Genomic DNA, 25456 nt, shown 5'->3' on the forward strand with positions numbered 1-25456 from the left:
AACATTCCCCCCCCCCCCATTACATGAATTTGTGATCATCAAAGAGTGGGGAAAAAGGAGCTTCCTCTGGCTCTGACAACTTCATGTATTTGGAATTCCAGAAGAATGGACTCTTTCCCTCACCTCCGAATATTTTGGCAAGATTCTTAGTGAAGCTGTCATCTCTTCATTTCCTATGCTGAACAGCCCAAGGCTCTTCCTGCTTCCCTTCTGTAGGGTGCATGCAGCCTTTCCAATTGTCACAGTCTTTTTCCAATTTCTTTTCCAGTCTGAGCCAGTTCTGAAATTTGAGTAGGAAGTTATCTGAAGGGGTCAAAAATTTTTATCAGGCTCAGAAGTAAATATTCTTTACACAAGATAACTTGTACTTCTGAATGTGTATGAACTGTGTCAGAAGGGGGGGGGGAGAGAGAGAGAATGACATTCAACTTCAAAAACCTTCAAAAAGTTAACAGGAAAAGGAAGGAGGCTGTTCTTAATACTTCAGCAACTTATTTGAAAGTGTTGGCGTTTCCATGGAGCCTCTGTGTTGTATACCTGGTCAGAATTACTTTGCGCAAATTAATCTTATTCAGTTTCCCTAGTTCCTTCTGGATGAATTAAAAAATGTTATCCATGTTTCAGCACTTCTACCAGATGCTACTGTAGATACTCTTCATTTTTTCCATAAGTGCCACTGAGTTGTATCCCAACAAAACTATTGACTTTCAAATCCCATTGAAATTAATGGGGCTTAAGCACATTGTAATTAACTTAACTTTGACCAACTTCCTTAGTTTATAACCCAGTTTATAAACTTAATTTATAAGTTTGACTTCATTTCATGCTACAGTGTATGCATCAGGCAAAATAAACTTTTCTGGCTTCGAATGATTGATTATTCTGAGCATTTAAGTGAGCCATATTTCATGCTATTGAAAATGCCCTGTTTTCCAAGTTTCTGATAATAGTTTTGCAAATAATTAGCATTTTACATAACACTATGTTGAAATTGAATTTTAGGCTCAGTATATTAATAGTGTGCATTTGCATAGTGCTTTTCAGTATTCAGGGCATGTCACATTTTATTTTGCTATCCTTGCAACAGCCTTGTAAGATAAATAGTATTCATATATTGCAGAGGGACTGAGAATAAAAGGGAGTGGCTTACCAAAGGCCACCTTGTGAGTTCATGGTTAGATGTGAAATTTGAATTGAGGAATCCTGATTCATAGTTCATTTTTAGCCACTGTGCTACACTGGCTTTCAGTAAAATTGAATTAACCAAATTAATTCACATAAATGCTGGTAGACTCTTCTTATTACTATTTTCATTTTCATTTTTATTGAATCAAGCAACTTGTGGAAGAATCTACTTTTAGGAATGAACTTCAGATGCAGCTGGATAGTAAAGAGAGTGATATAGAACAACTGAACAGCAAAATTTTGGACCTACAGCAACGCATGGATTCTACTAGTATTGTCAGCCAGCCAGATGAAACTGATGGAAATGTTATGGGTAAGAGACATAGATGCTTGGATCTCTATGTATTCTTTGTCAGATTGCACTTTGTTTTTAGGCATGATGCCTTTTTAAAAAGCATTTATTGAGGTATATTTTGTTTTTACACTGTCAATAGAGGATAATGGAGTGGAATATCTCTTTTTACAGAGAAAATGTCAAAGCATGAGCTCCCACTTAATTCATGTTGTTATACAACTTACCAGTTTTTTTATATTGAATGGAAAGGTCTGACTCCTGCATTGATGTCTCTTTTGTTAGCTTTAAGAGCGCGATACCATAGTCTTTCAAGACTGAAGGTTGCCAACATGAGAATGTAGATTAGGTTTTACTCTTTCTATTCTTGGAACCCTATTGACCTTTACTTGCAGGTATGCAGTTTTCACTGCAGAACTTTTGAGTCCTTCTATGATTTTTAAAAATGTCACAGTATAAATGTGTAAGCTCTTAGATGATGGTAAAATATCTGTTGCTTTGTTCCCTGTTTAGAGCTGTCTTAAAACAATTGACTTACTAACAATCTTGACAGCAGGAATAATGTAAAGTATCTGGTGTCTAACTCCATTTATATTATGCCTGTAGATGACTGTAAATCACATCCCTTTTAATGATTGATCAATTTAAATTTCTTTAAATTAGCACTTATTTTTGAGGCTATTTTTAATGTTTTATTGTACACGGGGATAAAAAATACATATTTTTACATATTTTTTAAGGAAAGATGGCCTTTCCTTTTAACAAGTACTAGCTTTTATTAATTAAATTGTAAGTTATTGTATATAATCAGTATATCAGTCATATTGATGTAGCTGTATGCAACATTAATTTTAGTCTCTACTGTGAGGAAATTACAAGGGTCTTAATCTAATAATCTCCTAGTTGCCAACTGTAGTTAATATGTACAGGTCACAGGCTCTCAAGTCAAGTACAGGAGTTTTTATAGTAGATTGATCAGGGAGGGAGGAATTGAGAAACAGTATGTGGACTAAAATTTCAAATTTTAGTAAAACTTCAGGAGTTTAGTTTCAAAAATACAACTGTTCACCTTCACATCGCTCACCCCTGCTGGTCATACTGAATGTGTTGCTTTACTGTCTTAGAACTACAGGTCAGCCCTAATTATCTATGAGCTTGGGACCCACAAATTTGATTCATCACGGGTCCCAACCTATATCTGGGGGGCTGACAGGTGCTCTCTGGTCACATCCAGAGGTGTTCTGAGGCATAGGGAGGCAGCACAATGCCTCCCCATGTCTCAGAAGGCCTACTGGAGGCCTCAAGGTGTACTTCCAGTTTTCATAAAAATCAGGAAGTGCGTATTAGAGACCTCCAGCAGGCCTCCAAGACACAAGGAGGCCATGCACTGCCTTCCCATGTCTCAGAGGGCCTACCAGAGGCCTCTAAGATGCACTTCCAGTTTTCATAAAAATGAGGAAGTGCATCTTAGAGGCCTCCAGCAGACCTTGTGCAATAACTTACAATTTAATTAATAAAAGCTAGTACTTGTTAAAAGGAAAGGCCATCTTTCCTTAAAAAATATGTAAAAATATGTATTTTTTATCCCCATGTACAATAAAACATTAAAAATAGCCTCAAATCTGCAGAGATTCCAGGAACAAAATTGCCACAGACCAACTGTACTTGCCTTTAGACCCAGGATACCAGGAGATTGCTATGTATTGCATCTTTTGGAAACCTGCCATTTGAATCACAGCATAAACTCTATCTGTCAGAATGGGAACCCGCTATAATAACTATGTAAATGCCATCCTTTTAAGTTAAAAGCTTAGATTTAACAACTTTTATAAAATTTTCTAAAAGTGAGTTCAGATGTTGCACAAAACTGTTAATAAACAATAGTTTAGCATTACTAATATTAAACCTTCAGCTGGTGTACTTCTCCTTACTCCCCACCTATACGCTTAGAGCAGTGGTTCTCAAACTGGTGGGTCACGACCCACCAGCTTGTGTAAAGATGGCCACATTCCCTTTAAGGGGCGGGGGCAGGGGGAAAGCAGCAAAGCAATCCCCAGGATCGCACCCCTGCGGGGGGAGGGGGGCTATTTTTTAACTACCCATATGTGCTCCCTGGGTCCAGGGGGTTTGATGAGCCCTTTGGAGCGCTTTCAGGGCTCTCTGCAGCTTTTAAACAGTGAAAGTTCCAAGCGCGATGAAACCGAAAATTCCACTTCCGGTTTTGTCACACTTAGAACTTGCACTATTTAAAAGCTGCAGAGAGGGCTCCCCACACCCCCTGGACCCTGGGCGCACATACGGGTAGTTAAAAAATAGCCCCCCTTCCCCGCAGGGGCACAATCTGGGGATTGCTTTGCTGTCCCTGCCCCCACAAAGACTTACCCCATTGGTAAATCTCCCGGGAAGTTTGAGAACCATTGGCTTAGAGTGAAAATCAGCAGTTTCAATTTGTAGTTTAGAATTGTAATGTGGGGGAGGATATGAGGAGGGAGGATGAGTTTAAGCAGCCAGGTCAGGTAGAACCCACCACCTACTTCCCTTCTGTGGTTCTTTAAACAATTCTACTTGAGGATTCTAAAATCCCAGCTTCTTTAATCTTGTGTTTTGTTTATCTTACCTCTTTCTATCCCATTATTTCTTACCTCTTTCTATCCCTCTTTACTAACCACCCACTAGTACCAGATACTGAAAACCTTTCCCCAGTAATCTGATAAGATAATGGCATAGGAGCAATCACACAAGCAGCTGAACCATCAAAACAAACATTATTCATAAAAATCATAAATAGGTTGCTTTATTAGCTTACATGTAACTTATTAGTTACTCCAGTATCACCTTTCTAGAATGATTAGTTTCTGTGACTCATTCAAGTTATTAAGAATAGAAACCTCTCATTTTTGGTTTAGAAACCTCTCATTTACATATGTTTGGTTTAGATTTTTTGGAATGGCTTGCTTATTTAATACCAAAACTAATTTATACTTGCAAACTTTTGAAATAACACAATTAAACTTCCTGCATGCTCCTGCATGTTGGCCTGTGAAACTCTGTTTTCCCCATCATCCATGTCTGGAAAACATTCATCTGCCTTAAAGCTAAAAAAAATGTGAAAAAATCACAAGTGATGTGAAATTAGGTGTGATCAACCACTTTCCTCTGCTGGTCTCCTGCCTCTTCTTTTTGGCAACACTTCCTCTTAAATTCATAAGAACATAAGAACAGCCCCACTGAATCAGGCCATGGCCCATCTAGTCCAGCTTCCTGTATCTCACAGCAGCCCACCAAATGCCCCAGGGAGCACACCAGATAACAAGAAACCTGCATTCTGGTGCCCTCCCTTGCATCTGGCATTCTGACATAGCCCATTTCTAAAATCAGGAGGTTGCACATACACATCATGGTTTGTAACCCGTAATGGATTTTTCCTCCAGAAACTTGTCCAATCCCCTTTTAAAGGCATCCAGGCCAGATGCCATCACCACATCCTGTGGCAAGGAGTCCCACAGACCAACCACATGCTGAGTAAAGAAATATTTTCTTTTGTCTGTTCTTACTCTCCCAACACTCAATTTTAGTGGATGTCTCCTGGTTCTGGTGTTATGTGAGAGTGTAAAGAGCACCTCTCTATCCATCCCCTGCATAATTTTGTATGTCTCAATCATGTCCCCCCTCAGGCGCCTCTTTTCTAGGACGAAGAGGCCCAAACGCCGTAGCCTTTCCTCATAAGGAAGGTGCCCCAGCCCAGTAATCATCTTAGTCGCTCTCTTTTGCACCTTTTCCATTTCCACTATGTCTTCTTTGAGATGCGGCAACCAGAACTGGACACAATACTCCAGGTGTGGCCTTACCATCGATTTGTACAATGGCATTATAGTATTAGCCAACAAAAATAACCAACCAATATTATTCCAACAACAATAACCAACCAACACTCAACATATATATTTGTGGCTCTGCTGCCTCTTTTATTTTGTCCTTCTCAGCCTATGCAACCAATCATAAGATGCAGTCTCTTAAACTTACTGTTTGTTCATAGTTCAAGGCCATTCAGAATTCTTGGAGGGAATTTTGAATAATTGATTGGAAGTGGTTATCTGTTCCAGTGGGTCTTGCACTTTTAGTATCAGGACCCACTTTTTAGAATGAGAATCTCTCGGGACTCACCGGAAGTGACATCATCAAGCTGAAAAATTCTTAACAATCCTATGCTGCAATCCTGCCCATGCTTACCCAGGAGTAAGTTCCATTTACTATCATTGTTAAAAAAAAAAAAATACATAGTAGCTTGTTAAAAGTACAGGTCTGTAACATTTCCCCAAATGCAGTCTCATTTCATGGTAGCATCAATTCTACTATATTAAAAATAAAATATTGAAATGAATGGGGACCCACCTGAAACTGGTCCACGACCCATCTAGTGGGTCCCGACCCACAGTTTGAGGAACACTGTGTTACCCAGTCAGAATTGCAGATTTGCATTGCCTTATTGGCCATATAGAATAATTTTAACACAGTAAAACCTTCCTAATTCAGTCATTTTAGGTTTTTGGTGTATGTTACTGGGGCTGACATAATGTTGCCATAACTCTCCCTCAACACAGCCTGGCAGCAGCAGGGCCGATATAATGTATTTATTTTCTCATGATGCCACCTGCTCAGTTGTAACCTAAGTTTCTGCTTGTCAAGTTATGTCTGAATCCTGCTTCTTCAGAAGAATAAACTGTTTTGTTGTTGTGTCTGAACCTAGCAGATTTTGATTTATTGTAATAATTTGCTTACATGGGCATTCATGCACAGGGGCATTCTCATTCCTACACCAGGTTTTCAATCTTCATAGCCCCCTATGCAGTGGATTAGAAATTTAAAACAGTTGCTCTTAATCCTGCCTGCTTCTTTCCATCTCTTGAGGAGGACGTATTACAAAAGCCTAGATAAATTCAACATATATATTATGTTATCTTTTGGATTATTTGTGATGCAAAAAGGAGCTCAGCCACCATATTTCCGAAAGCTGTATTTATATGTGAAAGAGCTGCATGTAGCTTGGGAGCTGAAGTTTTGCCACTGCCACTATATATAACAGGTCATCCTGATAGAGGCTGTGTACAGGTCATGCCTGTTTATCTGCAGATTTTGTACCTGCGGATTTGATAATCCATGGCTTCCAAACCCGTAGGGTGGGCCGATTTGGATCCTCCAAATGTGACCAGAACTGCACTCTGGTTGCTTCTAGAGTGTTCTGAGGGGTGGGAAGGCCACACATGGCCTCCTCAGTCCTCAAAATGCCTTCTAAAGGCATTTCAATGCTGCTACCGGTTTGGGGGGAAAAACTGGAAATGACGCTTTTATGCCTTTAGAAGGCATTCGTGGGGCAGGGAAGCCCTGCAGGTTTTGGTATCCGTGCGGGTGCAGGGAACAGAACTCTTGTGGATAACGCGACATGACTGTATACTTATACTGTATACTTATACTTATTATGTATTCTGATTGGGATCAGTGTGTGTCCCATACCACTCCTTTCAATTATTTAGCTGAATCTTTTTTCTGAACCAGTCAGCGCAATTAAGGAGGTCTGTTGTAGGATTTTTTTTTCAATTAATATGTTTTTTCCCAATTCATATTCAATAGTCAGACCAGTTGGCAGTAAGTGTAATAATATGTTTTGTAAACATCAGTTCCTTTTATCAGTATACAGATAAGATTTTTGCATTTTCAGTGATTTTTGTAGATATCTTACTACACTCAAAACATATGTCATTTTAAAAACTGAATAAATTGCTTCTCTCTTATTCTTCATATCTAGCTGATTCTTCCTGCATTCCTTATTTATTTATCTTCTATTCTTATCTTCTGTGAGTAATGGGACACGTGGGTACTTTCTGCTTGTTCTCCCGCTTTCTTCCTTTCTTGTGAACTGTGGCTTTCAGTTGCTATATTTTTGTTCTAATTGTTTTATTTCTGCTCCTGAAGTTTTTAAATGAAATTTGTATTACATCTCTTGGTGGCTGCAACATGATTTTCTTGCCTGGCTGCTTCAAAATGTTTCCTCTGAAATAGTCTTAGATATTATCCTTGCTGTTATCCTGCAAATAGTTATTGTTATAGTAAATTTGTGATTAAGCATGAATAAATGATTCAGTCCTGTATTTATTTGGCTATACTTTCATTCCTGCTTTATCAATCAATTTGGTAATTGCTAATTGTTGCATGGAATTACAGTGCATTTTCCTGTCATTTTCTGTGATAAAACGTTACCTGATGTGTAGGGTTTGTTGTTGTTTTTTTTAAACAGAGTCAAGAATGGAAGGCTGGCTTTCAATACCAAACAAAGGAAATATAAAACGTCATGGATGGAAGAAGCAGGTATCTTCAGAATTCTGCTTTTCTTTGAAACAAAAGCTAATACAAATATTAACCAAACAGTTTACATTTAAAACGGAGGTGTAAATATGTATAATGTTTGCACCAAACAAACTATAAATAGTTCATAAACTTAAAGGATTGAATGTTTCTTAGATGCAGTAAAATTGTCAGATATCAAACTAAAACAATTTGCTAATTGTCAAGCAAAGCTTGAAAAAAATAAATCTTACGCGCATGCACACATGCACAGAGAGAGGGAGAGAGAACAGTAGGCCCTTGGTATCTGTACTCCTGTCAGCTCTGGAGAATTTTCTGAGGACCTGGCCCACAGAAGGCCTTCTAAGGCCTTTGGGAGTCATTACAACGTCACTTCCGGTTTATCATAAAAACTGGAAGTGGCGTTAAAAGGGCTTTGGACGGCTGGGAAATCTTCTGGTTTTTACAATAAACCAGAAGTGACCTTTGGAGGCCCGGGGAGGCTGTGTGCTGCATCAGCAGGCCTCAGAACATCATTTGTCTCTGGATCTCAGAACTTTATTTCAAATGATTAACTTATGAAGTTTCTGTGCACATGGATCAATAGGAGATAAATAGCATTGTTTTTTAATAATATGTCTTATAAGTATGTATTAACAGTTTTTTGTTTGTTTTTTTAGTATGTTGTGATAAGCAGTAAAAAGATTTTATTCTATAATGATGAACAGGACAAAGAACAATCTAATCCATCCATGGTATTAGATATAGAGTAAGTTCTTCTAATACAAGTTTGAGCTAACTACATAATGTTATTTCTGAGTTAAACAAAACAAAATATTGGATTGGATCCAGAGTTGTGTAAGTGATAACCCATTCACATAATTCCTACTCCCTTCTTTCTACAGCAGCCCCTGCACCTGCACTCCCCCCCCCAAAGAAACTATCCAGAAGGAGGCCTTCAAAAATGGGGCAAGATAGGTCAAATGCAGACCCATGCACTTCTCATTGGAAGCACATTCTATTGCCAGAGCTATGTGTAGTGTATTTAGGGCCCAGTCCAGACCAGTTCACGTCAGCTCAGTGTCGGCATGCAGTGTCGCAAACATGCTGTAAGGCATGCCTGCAACACTTACCACTCACCACCAAGCCAGCATGAATGCTGGCTCAGCATGAGCCCGCACTGAGCCAACGCTGGGCAGAAGACGGTCAACTGCCTCTTGGAGCTCCAGGTGAGGGCCGGGTGGTGGAGAGGTGAGTGGGTTAGTGGGGGAGGCGAGGCGAGGCTTTCCAGGGTGGGGAAGGAGGGGGTGGGACCAGCATAGCTGAGCCCTGCCAAATCCATAAACGAGGGCTTTTCAAATTCCCCAGGATCACATCACTAAGGGGGCTGCAGGGACTGGGATGCACTCACCAGTCCTTGCAGCAGCCTGTCCGGGGTACGGGGAGCCCTGTGTGAGTATCTGCAGGGCTCCCTGCAGCTTAAAAAGAAAAAGTGCAGTGATTGTGCTCCAGTTCTGGTTTTGCGGAAGTGAAGCTCAATTGCTCCACTCACTTTTTTACACTGCAGGGAGCCCTCCCCCCGCCCCCGCAAGACCTTACTGCCATTCAAACTCTCCCTGAGAGTTTGAAAACCACTGCCATAGCCTCACATTGGGCCTGCCAGCTTGACACTGAATTGTTTTACTCTGCACCGGCTAAATTGCCAGTGCAAAGTCAAGTAGCCCCATTGCATGCACATGGGCCAGGATTGCCACTGTTGCATTCTTTGAATTGGGGCTGTTCTGGTGATGATGCATGTCCTTCAAAGTGGACTAAGGCATTTTTGCCTGCTCATGAGTAAATATGCACATGCTGCTTCTTTTTGGTTTCCATAGGGCTCAGTGTATTTTCCTTGTCAGTTTCATGACCCACCAAAAACCAGGTCTTGACACTCTGGTGAATCTTGACACACAGTTGGGAACCATTGATTTAAGAAATAGCAAAATTTGGTTGCATTACTTATCTTTGTAAGAACTTGTGAGAATTATTTGCAGTTACAACAGTAATAAGTGTTATTTATTTAAATGTTCTTTTGTTTTTCATAAACACAGGAACTGATACTGTAATGTTGTCATTTAAGAATGTTTTGTTCACCCATCAGAGACTTTGTACCGTATTTTATTACTCTGATCGGAGAGTATCAAAATTGTCTCACAAATAGTGTGTTTTCAATAGAAGACGTTTGTATCGATATGTTGTGCATTTCAGCTCATGTCATCTAATCAGTATAAGGATATTTTGGGAGAATAAAATGCCACTTTGCAGCCATCCTTATTAATAATGTGATCAAAGACAAAAAATTTATAGCATCCATAATATGGCATAAAAGTATATTTTAGTAATTTTCTCTGGCTAGAAGGGTCCAAATATTCATATGAATGTTTCACTTGAGTATGTTAAATTTCTTTAAGGTGGAATTAATGCACACATTAGTATGTTTAGCACACAAGGTTTTCTGCAGCAAACAAGTATGAACAACAATTGTACATTTATATACAGAAGTGTGCACCTGATTCTGCTGAATTGTATGTCCGCATTTTCTGTATCTGTTTGTGTAGGAATCACCAGTGTAACAATGGTGTACCCTTGGCAAATACAAATATTCCATTAGATGTGGAGCTGCTGTAAGGGGATATGGGGTGATACAGGCAATTTTAACTCTAGGACTATACCATATCTGCTTAATAGTATAATTGTTATTAAATGAGTGCAATGTTCATTTAATTTCAGGAAATTGTTTCATGTTCGATCAGTAACACAGGGAGATGTATATAGAGCAGAAACAGAAGAAATTCCCAAAATATTCCAGGTAGCAACTATTTTGAGATACTGATTTCCAAATGTTTTCTTAAAACATTTGTCAACTTTAATTTTGAAGAGTATAAAAATACTGCTATATACCTTTTTCTTTTCAGATTTTATATGCCAATGAAGGAGAGTGCAGAAAAGAGTTGGAAGCAGAACCAGTACAGCCAGCAGAGAAGACAAATTTTTTTAATCATAAAGGTCATGAATTTATCCCCACATTATACCATTTTCCAGCCAACTGTGAGGCCTGTGCCAAGCCCCTCTGGCATGTCTTTAAGCCACCCCCTGCAGTAGAATGTCGCCAGTGCCATGTTAAGTGCCATAAAGATCACTTGGATAAAAAGGAAGAATTAATTGCACCATGTAAAGGTAAGCCACAGAGGAGTACTTTGAACCGAGTTACCCAGTGGATTTATGGGGCGAAAAACCATTTTAATGCATGGGGTAAACTAGTAGTATCAATTTCACATAGCTAAAATAATTGAACCATTAACGCTTCAATCTTGCAGAAGCAGACTTTGTATGAAGACCTAGAATAAGAATTTAAAATGCCATTTGTGCAGCTAAGCAGTAGAAGAAAATGTTTGTGTGCAAACATTGGACTATTTCTTGTAGCCAGTGCACCATGTTCAACATCCCTCCTTTGAAACTTAACTTTTTAAAAGTATCTCAACAGTATGGTTGACTTATATTTTTAATAGAACTAAGCCCATATTGATTAAATGCATATTAAAAAAAATAGTTAGAAAGCATACTTTAGACATATGTTGCAGCAGACATCCTCTAAGAGGTGTTCTACCTTCTTTCACAAGACAGAGTGCTTCTTTTATATGGCTTGCCACCTGCAGGTCATTTATAAGTATTTGTATTAAAAATTATTTTAAAAAATTGTAATGCTGATTTATCAGGGGCATCTTTTTTACTCCATCAAAATATTTTGAATCTATTCATCTTAACAGATTGCAACCCTAACTTTTAATATATCTGAATGCCTTTTTAATTTACCTTCCAAAGTAATGTAAGAAAACAGAAGTGCAACATAAGTACGAGTAGAATGCTGCCAACCATAAGACATATGCCAACCATATGCATAAGACATTGCTGCCAACCATAAGACATTGTTTAAAAACCTTTTTGTGTTGCTTTTTATTTATTTATAGTATTTTTTATTCAATCATTCTGTACAGAGTTATCTTTTTAATACTCTCAGTACGCAACCACTGATGATGATGGTAGTGATTTCTGTTATACTTTGATTTTAGTTATATTCTTTCCTTTCATTAATAGTGAGTTATGACGTAACTACGGCAAGAGATATGTTGCTGTTGGCATCCTGTCAAGAAGATCAAAAGAAATGGGTTTCTCATTTAGTAACTAAGATCCCCAAGACACCACCAACCAGTTTTGTTCGTGCCTCCCCCAGAACTCTTTCCACAAGGTCCTCAGCAAATCAGTCTTTCAGAAAAGTTAAGAATGCTTCTGGAAAAGCTAGGTGAGATGTGAACAGACATATTTTAATTCTTCTGAATAGGAAGAAATCTATGTATTTCTTCCTTTGTGTATTCCTATTATATGTATGAGGCATATCTAAATCATGCTGTATTGACAAGCTATAGTTCATACCAATTATGTTAAATGAATGCATCTGTTTCCTAAAGTTTAACTAAAGGAAGATATGTTGTATTACAAAAAGTATTGTCTACAATTACAAAATGAACTTAACAAATAGAGAGAAACTTCCTGAGATGTAGAAAGATTTATTGAAGCAATTCCAGTTCTAATCATTCTGAGCAAATAGATCTTCACAAGACTTCCTTTCTAAAATTATTGTGTGTGAGAGAGAGATTTTCAAGAATTAATGCACCTTACCCTCCCACCTTTTCCTTCGCAGATTAACTTTAACCATCATCACATTAAGAGGTGATGGAAAATAGACTTGTAGTATTCTTTCCCTTCAAAAGCATCTGCTTTTTCATTTGATCATTTGATCAGGTAAAGTTTTAAATATGTAGGTTTGACGGTATATAACTCACTACAGATGCCAGCAGATACCAGGTCACCATTTAAATGCCTTCAAAAAAGAAAAATAACAATTCTTACCTTTGCACAGTGAAACCATGTGGTTTCCAATCCTCTCATGGCTAAAAATAGCACTAATGGCCCACTTCTGGATCACACGGAGATTCCTGGCTCCTCCCAGTGTGACCTGAGAATACAGAATGCTATACGGGGAGGAGCAAGGAACTGTAAAAAGGAAAAAAATGCTATTTTTGCACATTTTTTTCCTTTTTATGAAAGCGTTTATATGGCTATCCTGGTATCTGCAGATTTTGGTATCCTCCGGGGGGGGGGGGTGGTGGTTCCAGAATGGAACCTCCACAGATATCGAGGTCATACTGTACATACGATGTTACATTTTTAAACCTTTTTTCTTGAATAAGAGAAATTATGCTCAAAACCTGTTGGGAACTGGAAATGCTTAAATAAATGTATATATATGCATTGGAATTTCTTGCTACCTGCTTCATCAGAGTTGTTATGTTCTTTGTTACTGGCTTCTAAACTGAAAATATCTGGTTACTAAAATAAGTTTTTCACCTCTGTTATATAACTCTGTGCTTTATGTTCTTCCTTCATGGAATTTGTGTGTATTGTGTCAAGTGTGAAATAAGTTTTCTTGATAATAGGTATGAACACTGACACAGTTATTTTGTTTGTAAAGCTTAATGGATGGTATATTATTCCTGACTTTCATTATGGTTTATTTAACACTGTTGTGTGCAAAGTGCTTTTCCGTCTTTATCAACTGTGTCCTTAAACTTTTTAAAATGAAGATGTACAGGTTGAGTCTTGTTATTTGTGAGGATTCCGTTCCCAGAACTCACATGGAAGGCAAAAATTGCATTAAAGCAAATTTATTTAAAAAACAATGTCCCTTTGCTAGGCTATTTTAAAAAAACAGCCTTGCTGACCTTTGTGATGTAAGACAGAGTCGTTAGGCAGACAATCCATCAATCAATCTCTATCAAGGCACTCAGAGAGGCTTCACTCTGAGCCAGCGACCCTTCCCTTCACCAATGCAAAGTGATTTTCTTTCATGTGCTCAGTCACTTGCCTTGGAATGAAGTTGCTCTAAGTGCCTGAAGAGAGAATGATTCTCAGATGGCTGCCCTCTCTTGCATTAATGAGGCTATTGTTAAACAACTTTTTTCCTTTAATTTAAAAGTCCTTCTCATCACATTGAGATAAAACCATGGGTGAAAAATCCATGGATAACTAGGTTATACCTGAACATCTAAATTGTAAGAGTTCTTTTACTGAAAAATGACAAAAAAGATACAGAAATCAATTTTAAATAATTAACATTCCCTCCTCCTCAAAAGTCATCTACCTACCTCTGGGTCTTGAAATATTTCAGTAAAATGACTTTCTGAAAAATTAACACAGTAGAAGCCATTTGCACATTTAAATTGAGTTATTTCCTTGAGCTGTTTCTTCATAAACTATGTGAACTATCTAAGATAGATTAATACAAAATACTCCTACAGTAACATGTTAATGTTCCTGAGAGCATAATCTGTAAACACCAGTAATAAAGTCATCACAAAAACTGGATATCATTGCTTTGTTAAAAATACGTAATTTTTGGCAGTTTAAAAATAGTACTGTACTCACCTGTAAGGGGAAAAATTTCTGCCAATAAATCAAACTTAGATCATCTCCTTCCCTTATCTGCAAGGTCACTTGGGTCAGGGCTATTCAGCAAATCAGGAGAAGCAAGAGGACAATGCAGAGATAATTAGAGGGCTGTTAGTCTCCAGGGCAAGTTGTAGCCAAAGTTGATCTTTTATTCTCCTCCTGAGAGAAAAAAAGTAAGCCAGGGCTCAAGACTTCCATTTACATCAAGTCTCCTTTTAGCAGACCTTTCTGCACCCTCCTTCCATTTTGCAAATGTTTGGCAGAGGTCTAGTTTTCTAAACACCAGGATGTAATGCTCATTTCCATCTGAAACTGACTACAATTCAGTACACCATTACTTAAGAAGATCACTGATGGAAAGCAATGGATCTACTTCTGAGTAAATCAGGTTGCAACTATGTGTAGCTGCATTTGCTCGTGCTCATTCCTTGGTGCTTGTCTCTCCGCTGTGATTTGAATTGCATACTCCCAGTTATGTGTCATATGTTGTATGTTATATATAGTGCCTCTGGCTTAACATACTGGACACCTTATAGGAGGAATTGATTAATGGTTCTAATGATATGTTTGCAATGCACTTATTCTGATGGTGTTTACCAAAAGGTAGTGAAGACCAGAATTTAAAAAGTCAATGAATAAAAATTTATCTTATGATAATTTACTATATTTTTGATAAGAGACTGTGCAGTTCTTAAGTAACTGTTACTAGTAGTTTTCTCACGATCTGGTCTTGGGTAAAATCAGATAAAAACTATAGTCAGACACCCCCCCCCCCCGACTTATTTGAGGGTCATAGAAAATTCCATGATTTTTGGCTCAAAACCTGCCCTTGACATCAATGAGATTGACTTATACTTATGTATCTATGGTAGCCTATATATGTGATTCCTTCTGAATCGTTCTTTCATTCCATCATTTCAGTCATTCTGTTTCACTAATTTAGCTTGCTGTGCACCCTGTACAGGTCTTGTTAAATCTCCTTGCTTGTTCTTCCACCAAAATTTCACGGACATTCTGTAATCTTTGCTATACTTAGTTGTGGGGTTTCATCTTAAGAGGTCTTTTAGGTTTGAAAACCATTTTTCTGCTTGGAGCGAAGGAACTTGCTTCATTTGATTAGTCATATTTCTTAGTTCTGACACATTTTTCATATGTCTAGCTTGAAGCCTTTTTCAAGTGATACTTGAAGGTTTGCATTTTTTAGCTAAGCTCTGCTTCCTTTTTAGTGTATTCTGGATGGCAAATGTCCGTATACAGGCGTGATTTATAGATGGTTGCTCTAATACTGAAAGTAGTAATCATCATTAAATAGACATGATTTTCTAGAAAACATAATCTTAATACCAAGATGAAGGTACATGCTAAAGATGTGAGCAAAAGCATGTTCCAAAAATAGAGATGTAACAAGTTAATATATTGCTGTATAATTACTGGAAATTGTTAAAGTTGTGTCTGAATTGTTGTATTTCTTTTTGGGGTTTCCTTATCTGTTTTTCTTCACTTTGCTAGAATTCCAGTTTGTGTGCTGAATATCTGAACATAACGTACATGAACTGGCCAGAAATTTAGCTATATCTTTTCTCTTCGTCAATTCATATTTCTTGCTTCTCTCTTAACAACATGGTCTTTAGAGCACTTGCAAGCTCTTGAAATTTATCTGGATAAAATAATCTACATTTTTAGTATTTCAGACTTAGGGCCCAATCCTAAACTCAGCCAGTGCCAGTGCTGAGCCCTAGCATTGGTGCTGGGTGCCATAAATGTGCTGTAAAGCATCCAGTTTATTGCATCCAGTGAGTAAGGAATGCTGGTACTGGACCCCGAATAGGTTCTGGACCCAGCGGCAGCAGGAAGAGAATGCGCTGTCGCTGTGGGTAAGTGCAATTGCCAGGTGGCAGTGCAGCCTGTGGTGGGAGGGCAGGATAGAGGCAGGATGGAGGGAAGAACTGGGGCAGGAGGAGGTGGGATCGGTGGACCTCTGCTCTCCTGTATCCTGAACTTCAGGCTGGAAGGCCTGACATGGATTTATTCAAGTCTGCGCCGGAAAAATAGCCAGCATAAACTTGAGAAGCCCCAATGTGGGGCTTGGGGCTTTATCCAGGAAAGGGGATGGGACTCCCCTTCTTCCAAGGAGACCTCTGCTGCTTCCCTGGATACCTGCTGGGTACTACTCAGGATTGGGCTGTTCATATTTTTCTAGTGGCCATTGAGAAGTCTGCTCACTGGGGATGGCTTTGTTGGTTAGCCACAGACAAGCCACAGACAGTGACATTTGTGGTGTAGTAACTTGCTTGTTTTGTGTCTCTAGTCTGATTTCTGTGAATTCACCCTAAAAATAGGGAAAGTTATCTGCAATATATTTGAAGTTTAGGTTTTTCTATGATTTATTACAACTTAGTTGACGGAGAATACATATATTAATCTTTTGCTTTGTCTGGCATTTATCAACAAGCAATTTCAAAGCTTGAAACATGCAAAGTTAAAGCACAGTAATTAACAGAAAAAACATTATGAAGTTGTGAATAAAGATGTCTTTAACCTTAAAGGCTTGCCCTTAAATTTGTATTTAAATGTCACTAAAGCTAAGCAGAATTACATGCAAGTGTGTTTGGAATGGTTTTATTGGTTATTGCAGTAGCTAAACTTCCCAGAAGATAGTAGGCTGTATATGTGGTTGTTATCTCCGGCTTAGTATTGTGATGATCCTGGCATTATGGTGACATAGTTCTATGAAGCTGTAAGCTACTTTGAGCACATAGCATGGTAGCAATAAAATGAATTACATTTTTAAGGCTAATATTGCATTTTAATTTCATTCTTCTTGGTAATGTCTTCCCTTGAGGATTTTTATTTATTTTCAGATATTTGTTTAGTAAATTGTTTGTAAAAAAATCAAGCCTTATTTCAAAGCTCTAAATAAATATTTTGTCAGATTGCTCTAAATTAACATGAAATGTATATGACAGCATGGAATATGTATAAAATATATCCTTTTCGTCAGAAGCATTCATAATTTAATAGACTTTGGGTGCAATCCTAACCCCTTATGTCAGTGCTTTCCAGCACTGGCATAGCGGTGCCAATGGGACGTGTGCTGCATCCTGCAGTTGGGTGTCATTCATGGAGGCCTCCTCAAAGTAAGAGAATGTTTGTTCCCTTACCTCATAGCTGCAATGCTCTTACGTCAGTGCTGGAAAGCACTGACATAAGGGATTAGGATTGCACCCTTTATGTAGTACGAAAACTGACTCAGGCAGACAGTTCCTTTTAGGATTTTCTTTTATTAGGAAGACATTTGGTTATATTTTTAGATCTTGCATCTGTTAATCTCATTGCTCGAGTCCTAAACATTTCAAAATTAAATCTCTTAATATGAATTACGACAAAGTATCTGTTCAACGAAAAGAAAACCTAGTTTTTTTTTTCCTCTTGCTAAAAGCAGCTCATTGTTTCTTTTTCCCATTCTGCTTCAGTTCTGGATTAGGTCTTGCTTTTTCTTCAATACTAACATTCAGATCACTTTTCTTAGACAACAGTTTTTTCGCTCAGAGTGTGTCCATTCAGCACTCAGAGACGGTTTCCGTGAAATGTTAATTTCTAAATTTTAATAGGTCAAAGAACTATGGATCTGTGGGGGACATTACCCATTCAGAAAATTCGAGTTACTGGTGAGTAGCTTTTGCTTTTAAACCCACTGGCACCTGTCACGCACACATGTGACAGTAGTAAGAAAGCAGATTTGCTTGCTTTCTGTACTGAAGTTCCTTTATCAGAATAAGAAGCAAGTATGTATTAGTTCAACAGATAATTTTGAAGAGATCTGTTGCCTTTCTTTCTTTGATCCATTTTTTGCTTGCAGTCTTCCTTAGCTTCTGTACTTGCATCTCTTTGTACTGTTTGTAATAAAACAGTATGCATATCCTCCCAAAAGTCTTAATTCTTCTGTGCAGAATATTCCATGGTGATGAAATTCGTTCCTGAAGAAAGTACATTTCTCTAATATATTTTCTAATCTTTCTGTAATTTTACAGTGAAGGTGTGTGTTTAACCCACAACATAGCCCAATCTGAGAAATATTTGATTTTCTCCAACCTTAAATACTGAGGACACTTCTAAATATTGAGTGGGGATCTTCTGTGGCAATATTTTTAAGGGCCCAACCTATCCAGAACAGGAGCAATGACAGTAAACACCCACCACTGTGTCCTGTGCTGGATACAAGCAGACTGAAGGTATCCGCAGAGGGAGGGGATATTGGTCCCCTTACCCTGAGTAAAGCCCCAGTCTGCTCAGTGGGGCTTCTCAAGTCTGTGCTAGCTATTTCACTGGCACAGACTCAAAAAGCCCTGTGTAAGGCTTTTGAGCACGACACAGGGGATAGGATTCAGCAGAGCAGGCCTCCGCTCATCCCTCCCGGTCCAGCTCTTCCAGTGTACTGCCCTCCCCGCCCCCCCCGCTCCCCCCGCTGAGTGCCCTGCAGTACTCGGCACTCAACCTCCACAATGCTGGGCGAACAAGGCTCGAACTGTGGCATCAACAGAACAGTGCAAGCCTCCCCATTTAGTCTCAGGGTTGAACAAACATGCACCATGGATCGGGCTGTAAATTGGTTTTTAAATGTGGTGCCTTGATAGTACATGGAGAGAGAACAAAGGAAGTAGATGATAGTAAAGGTAAAGGTTCCCCCCAGCATTATGCGTAGTCGTTTCTGACTAGGATGAGGGGTGGTGCTCATCTCGGTTTCTAAGCCGAAGAGCCCAGAGTTTCTATAGTCGTGACAGTTTCTATAAAGAGACAGTTTCTATAGTCATGTGGCCAGCATGACTAAACACCTAAGTACACAGAACACCGTTACCTTCCCACCGAGGTGGTACCTATTTATCTACTTGCAGTTTTACATGCTTTTGAACTGCTAGGTTGACAGGAGCTGGGACAAGCAACAGGAGCTCACCCCGCCACACGGATTCGAACTACCAACCTTGTGGTCAACAGGCTTGTTGACTCAGCAGTTTAACCCACTGAGCCACTGCATCCCATAGATGATAGTCCCCATCAGTTAATACAAAACAGCCCATATCCGTATTGTCTTGATGCTCTTATCTTGCTCTTGTTTCAGGAAGATCAAAGTACATATAGCTCCTAGGCATTTTGCTATTTAGGCACCAAACTGTTTTAGCTTTAACAATTGACACTATATGCTCTTGGGCCCTTTGTTGAATCCAACAGTTCATAATTTTGGATACAACTATATTCCATCCTTTGTATCTTGACAATCATTAAGTTTTGCAACATATTGACTGAACTACAAAGCAGGATTATTTATTTATTTATTTAAATGATTTTTATCCTGTCTTTCTCTCGGAATATCACCAGTCAAATCTCACGTTCCATTGAGCCCAGTGGAACTTACTTCTTAATAAGCATGCATAGGCTTTTGCTCAAAGCCTTGCATGTATCTGCCTAATTGGGACCTTCCTTATAGGGTTGCTATAATGATAATTGCATGTTAAGTGCTTTGAATTATCTAAAGCACTATATGCATATTAAGAATTATTATGTATCCATTTTGCTAAAGAATTCATTCTATGTCATCTTATACATTGCTAATATTGTAGGATATATGCAATTTTTTAATGTAATCCTTCTTTTCTAGACAACAGACTAGTTTGTTGTACAAATAAATACATTTTCATATTTTCACTCTGTTAGGAGAATGCTCTTCATTTGCTGTCTCTTTCTTATACCTTTTTCCTTCCTCTCTGTTTGGATGGGGCTTGGAACTATAATTTTTATGAAATTCTTCAGGATCTATGGAGAAGACATAAAAGTTTTTCTGACTCTTATCTACCCTGGGGTGCCTAAAATTGGTTTCTGCTGTTGTACTGCCTCCAAAGAAGGCCCTTGGAGAGCTGTCCTGCAGTTTTTCTGCTTCTGATTCAAGTGAGTGGGACAACAACCATCACTAATTCAGACCATCACCTTATTCCTTAAAATAAGTATTGGAAAGCTGGTGCATCCATCTTTTTAGTGCAAAGCAGTTCTGTGAGTCAGTGATAACTCATTGATTTCTCTTCTGCAGTTGAAACTTCACCTTCTGTATCATAGAAATTACTTTCCCATATGTATTAGAAACTTTGACATCGCCTGTGGAAGTACACAAAATCGTTAAGTACACAAAAAGTTAATGCCAAGGACATGTTGCAAAATACCAGATTGATCCACTGCCTGTAGGTTTCTCAGTACACTTTGAACTATTGTTCGAATTAGATTTGTTCTCATAAACACCTAAACATCTGAGTATCTTTGTTCCAAAAATTGCATTCTCCCTTTAAGTCAGCCAACATATTTCATTATAATGTTAAAGTCTTCTAGAAATAGTAGGATAACTTATCTTGGTTTCCATATAAGTTCCAGGAAAGAAATGACCAAAAATCATTTATTTCAACATGTTGAGAAAAGAAAATATGCTTGCTGAAGACACTAAAATGAATCAGTTTTTTTGTTAAATTGCATATAGTTGTACTTCAGCATACACCGGGGTTTCATTCCTGGAACCCCCACAAATGCTAAAACCTGCAGATAAACAATTCTGTGGGTCAGGGCAGGCCAGACATCCAAATGCAATTGGAGCTGTGCTACACTTGCATCTGGAGAATGTTCTGAGACACAGGGTGAAATTGCTAAAACTCTTGTTTTCTTACTTGTAACAGAATCCTTAATGGCTTGTAACGCTAGTTGAGAATACTAATTGCAAGTATTATGATCCCACCATTCCTATGTGGGTCAAATTTAATTCAAATTGGATAATTTAATGCCTTCTGTTTTCCCAGGCAGCCCCCAAATGTCTTCCCTCCCTGTCTACACAGAATTGCGAGGTTTCCTTACCACACTCTGTCCAACTCATCTTTGCTGTTCCCTCTGGTGATTATGGCAATGGGGAAGACCTTTCTCTCCCTCCCCTTCTAACTCCTGGTGTTTTGCAGGCAGGAAGGAAAAGGAAAGTGTTTTGAGGCTTATGAGTTGGGTGGAAGGGTAAAGGAGAAGCGAACTGGCAGAATTTGGGGAAAATTTCAGACTCTCTGCCCATTACTTAGAACAGGGGTCTCCAAACTTTTTGGCCAGAGGGCCGCATCAAATATCTGGCATAATGTGGAGGGCCAGAAAAAAAAATTTAAATATGAAATTTAAATAAATAAATTAGAGCTAGAACTTAGATGAGTGAATAAATGAATGAATTGGCTCATTCATTCAACCTCCCTGGCCCTCAGAACACCGTCCAGACACAATCAGAGCACAGTTCTGGTCATGTTCATTTGAGTGGGCCAGAGGCTTTTAGGGGACAAGAGGTTGACTGCAGTCTGGAAAGAGGCTTGCTGCGGGCCGTATCTGGCTCCCGGGCCAGGGTTTGGAGACCCCTGACTTAGACCCATAGACAAGGACAAAATTGATATATAAGTGGGCCCTTTTTATTCCTGAATTCAGAACGTGGATTTGACTCGCTGTGGGTTCCAAACCCGCAGTAGAGGGCCCCACCTGACCTCCAGGACATGACTAGAAGCACCTGCCAGTTACGTCTGGGAAGCTTTCTGACTCCCAGGAAGGCCACATGCATCCTCTCCGGGCAATTTCCCTGCAACAGGAAAAGGACTTCTCCAGTTGTTGCTGCCTCTCTTCTGCTTTGCACACTTCTTGCCTGAATCACACCTCTTTTGAAGGGCCAGACAATGCACATATACACCTTGTTACTAGTGCGGTGCTGCCCCACCTCTGGCAGGGTTAGGCCAGACAGAACAATGTCATGTGGTCCCTATGGAAGTGGACCCAAATACTACCAGTGCTGTTAGTGCCACTGATTGAAAGTCCCTGCTGTATGCGTACACGTTTTGACTCTGTTGCCAGTTATGACTTCTCAATGGAAGTGTACATAATATACTATATGTATGATTTTTGCATGTGACTGTCTCTGCTTATGGTCCCTATAATTGTGTATAGAATATCAAATATGAAGTGGCTCTAGAATGCCCCTGGAATCAAGTCAGTACAATTGCTTAAAATATTGTTGACTTATTATGGGTTCTAATACAAGTTAGCTAGGCAATTCTAATGTATTTTTCCCCTCTTTTATTTCAGTTAACAGTGTATGCGGAACTCCATGGAATCTAGCAGATGCAGCCTGAGAAAGCTGGGCTTTTTTCACCATACAGAGCAGTGAGACTGGTTGTTCTTTCCAATACAACTATCATAGGCTTCAGGGCTAAGACTGCTATTACTCTCTCCTCCTTGCTTTGGCACAAAAAGCACGCTGAGGGTGTCTTATTGCGGGTTTGCCTTAAGGTAGATTAGATTAATTATTACTATGTAATGCAAGTAAAAGCAAATAAAGCTTAGCTAGGTATAAGGTAAAAAGCTGCCTTTTGGATTTTTTAAAAATGCCTTTAATCATAAATGGAATACATTGAGCTTTCTCATATCAGTGAGAATAAAAGGACTATTTGCCCTGAGGGATTGGTATTTATACAAGAATGAGCACACAGACTTGAATAGGGAAAGAAGGTATCTCAGACTGAAATTAATTTTCTTTGAAGACTCAAAGTTGTGCTAAAGAAAACAGCAAATCATGCTTGAAAATGAAGCCGTATATCATCACTTGAACTTCAGTGCCTTTTCTGCATTGTTATTGCTCATCATCATTTGTCATGAGACAGCTTAAAGTGTTAAATATTTTGCTTTTCAAAGTACTGATTCTGCATATTTGTAAAGGGGGAGAAATGAGTAATTACATATAATCTATGCATTGTTGCCAAGCCATACAGAATTTTACTTCTAGTGGCATTAGAAACTAACAGTAAAACAACCAAGTTTGGAAGCCTATTTTGGTACATCACATCTCCATCATTTGTATAACATTGCATTAACAATTTGAAGTTCAAATTAACAGTAAGTTAACATGTACACACAATATATATGCACTGTTTGAAATGTAAATTATTTTTAGAACACTTTTAATGGATGTTACCTTTTTAGTGCCTTAATCTGAAAATTGTGTTACTGCCATGTCAATAAGAATAGAAACTCCAGACATCCACTATCTGTGTCAGTGGTTTTATTGATCAAAGTATTTTGGATTCTAGCTCCATTTTTCAAGAGTACAATTCTGAATGAAACCACCTGGTACCAAAAGAGATTTTTCATCATGATACAAAATTTGTACCATGAACACAAAACACCTGTGATACTTTAACATTCTGGATAATACAAAAATTGAAGTGTGAATACATTTTAAGCTCTTGCTTTGTAGCAGGAATATTGTGGTATGAACAGTATGGTTTATTTTATTTTTTAACCAAATACCTCTTCAATAATTTATAATGGCTTTGCAGTTGTGTATTCAATAAGAAGCACTGGAAAACTTATTCGTCTTTGCGACGATTCACATGTTTCAAGTGGTGTTAAAAGCCGCACCAATGGATATGTAATAAGCATATCTGTTAATACAATAATGATACGTGCTCATTTAATACAAAATAAAACTAATTTATGGAAGAACTATTTTGAAAATGACTGTGGTATTTTTCTCCAGAATAAAGTGCACTTCTTAGGAAGTTTTGGAAATTTATGCTTTAAAAACAGATGAACAATTGTCAACATATATAAATCTGGTACAAACTTGATAATTTTCATTACATTTTTATAATGTCATACTACATTTTAGTACAGGGTAAAGTATAATAAAATTCTCATAGGATTTTGAAGAATGTATTTTAATATGTGATTAGTTCAGTCCCATTTACTTAAAGTGGCTCATAATTATTTTCATCAAAAGGAAATTACACCAGGTACACAGCTCTTAAAAGAGAATCTTACATGTGTATTTAATTTATAATTGAAGCATCATTAATTATAAACATCCAAGTTGATAGCTCACTCTTAGCGATGAAGTGATGCTGCTCTATCCTTATACAGAAACAACATGGACTCTAACCAGAGGATTAGACAGTGGTGACCAGAGAGGATTGACAAGGAGTAATGTAGAATGTTAGGAGCCAGGCTGTAGCAGACGAGTCACTAAGAAGGCCAGAATTGTTCTGATACTATTTTGTGAATATGGGTTGTGTGGAAGGATTTGGAGAAAGGGGGAAGTGGTTTAACAAAGAGTGTTCTAGGAATAGAGAGCAGAATAGTAGAAGGTGCAAAGCAGCAAGTGGAAAGAAGAGACTAAAAGGGGAGAGAAGAGATGAGTTTGTGACAGGGAGTGAGAAGTGGGGAAAGGAAAAAGGAGAAGTTGGATAGAGATGGACTTGAAGCTCAGAGCTTTAACAGGGAGCTAACATAAGGAGATGTTTAGCAACAGTGGAGGGAGGAAAGCAGGAGCCCAGTAAGCAGAAGGTTAATATTTTGGCATGTGTTTGCTTACTTAGGCAAAAGGTGAGAGATTTTTAAACTGTATTTTCTTGATTAAAGTTTGTAGTTGTAAACAGTTTCCATGAAGACAGAGTAAAAGCGCAATCCTGTGATCTGAAATTTTGGTAATGGAGATGAGAGGAGCCTTGAAGAATGATAGAAACATTTTTAACCACCTATTCGTATGGTGTCCAGCAACATCTGAACTGGTAAAGAATTTGGTAGGGTGAGGGGAGGAATAGTATTAGTGATGCAGAACAATACTGGCCCATACAAAAAGCCTCATGGCTTACTTCATCATGAGTTTTCAGTCTGCTACATTCTGGAGAATTATGCCTAACCCTATATTTAGGATGCCCCATTCATTTCATTTTCAGGGCCTATTTTGTGATATTCAGAAGTACATTCCACTGATGGGTGTTGACCTGTAGAACTATGATTCTTGCCAAGTTCTAGATTTGGCTATCAGGCCTTTCCTCCATGCGATGGCGGTATATTGTGTTTATTGCTCCAGTTATGTATGTAGCAGAATTTGTGCTGTATTATTAGTTTTCACCTTGTTGGTGTGTTCTCTGGTGTTCTTCAGCCTGTGTGTGTATATACCAACCACCTTGTCAGTCCACTTCATTCATCGTTTGGAGTAGCTGTTGCCTGTAAAACATTATGCTGCAATAAACCAATGAGTCTTTAAAA

General features: G+C 38.5%; 1 protein-coding gene across 1 annotated transcript in view; it reads left to right on the forward strand.

Moving 5' to 3' along the window:
* The window catches only part of ROCK1 (Rho associated coiled-coil containing protein kinase 1), a 125552-nt gene extending 100096 nt beyond the window's left edge, over positions 1-25456 (forward strand). The window contains exons 27-33 of the mRNA XM_066623169.1: positions 1336-1498; positions 7770-7840; positions 8497-8585; positions 10586-10664; positions 10771-11032; positions 11951-12155; positions 22493-25456. Of these exons, the coding sequence (XP_066479266.1) occupies positions 1336-1498; positions 7770-7840; positions 8497-8585; positions 10586-10664; positions 10771-11032; positions 11951-12155; positions 22493-22496 (873 nt within the window). The 3' untranslated portion in view covers positions 22497-25456. The remainder of the gene's footprint in view (positions 1-1335; positions 1499-7769; positions 7841-8496; positions 8586-10585; positions 10665-10770; positions 11033-11950; positions 12156-22492) is intronic.

The sequence above is a fragment of the Tiliqua scincoides genome, chromosome 4, assembly GCF_035046505.1.
Source record: "Tiliqua scincoides isolate rTilSci1 chromosome 4, rTilSci1.hap2, whole genome shotgun sequence".
NCBI classification, from domain to species: Eukaryota; Metazoa; Chordata; class Lepidosauria; order Squamata; family Scincidae; genus Tiliqua; species Tiliqua scincoides.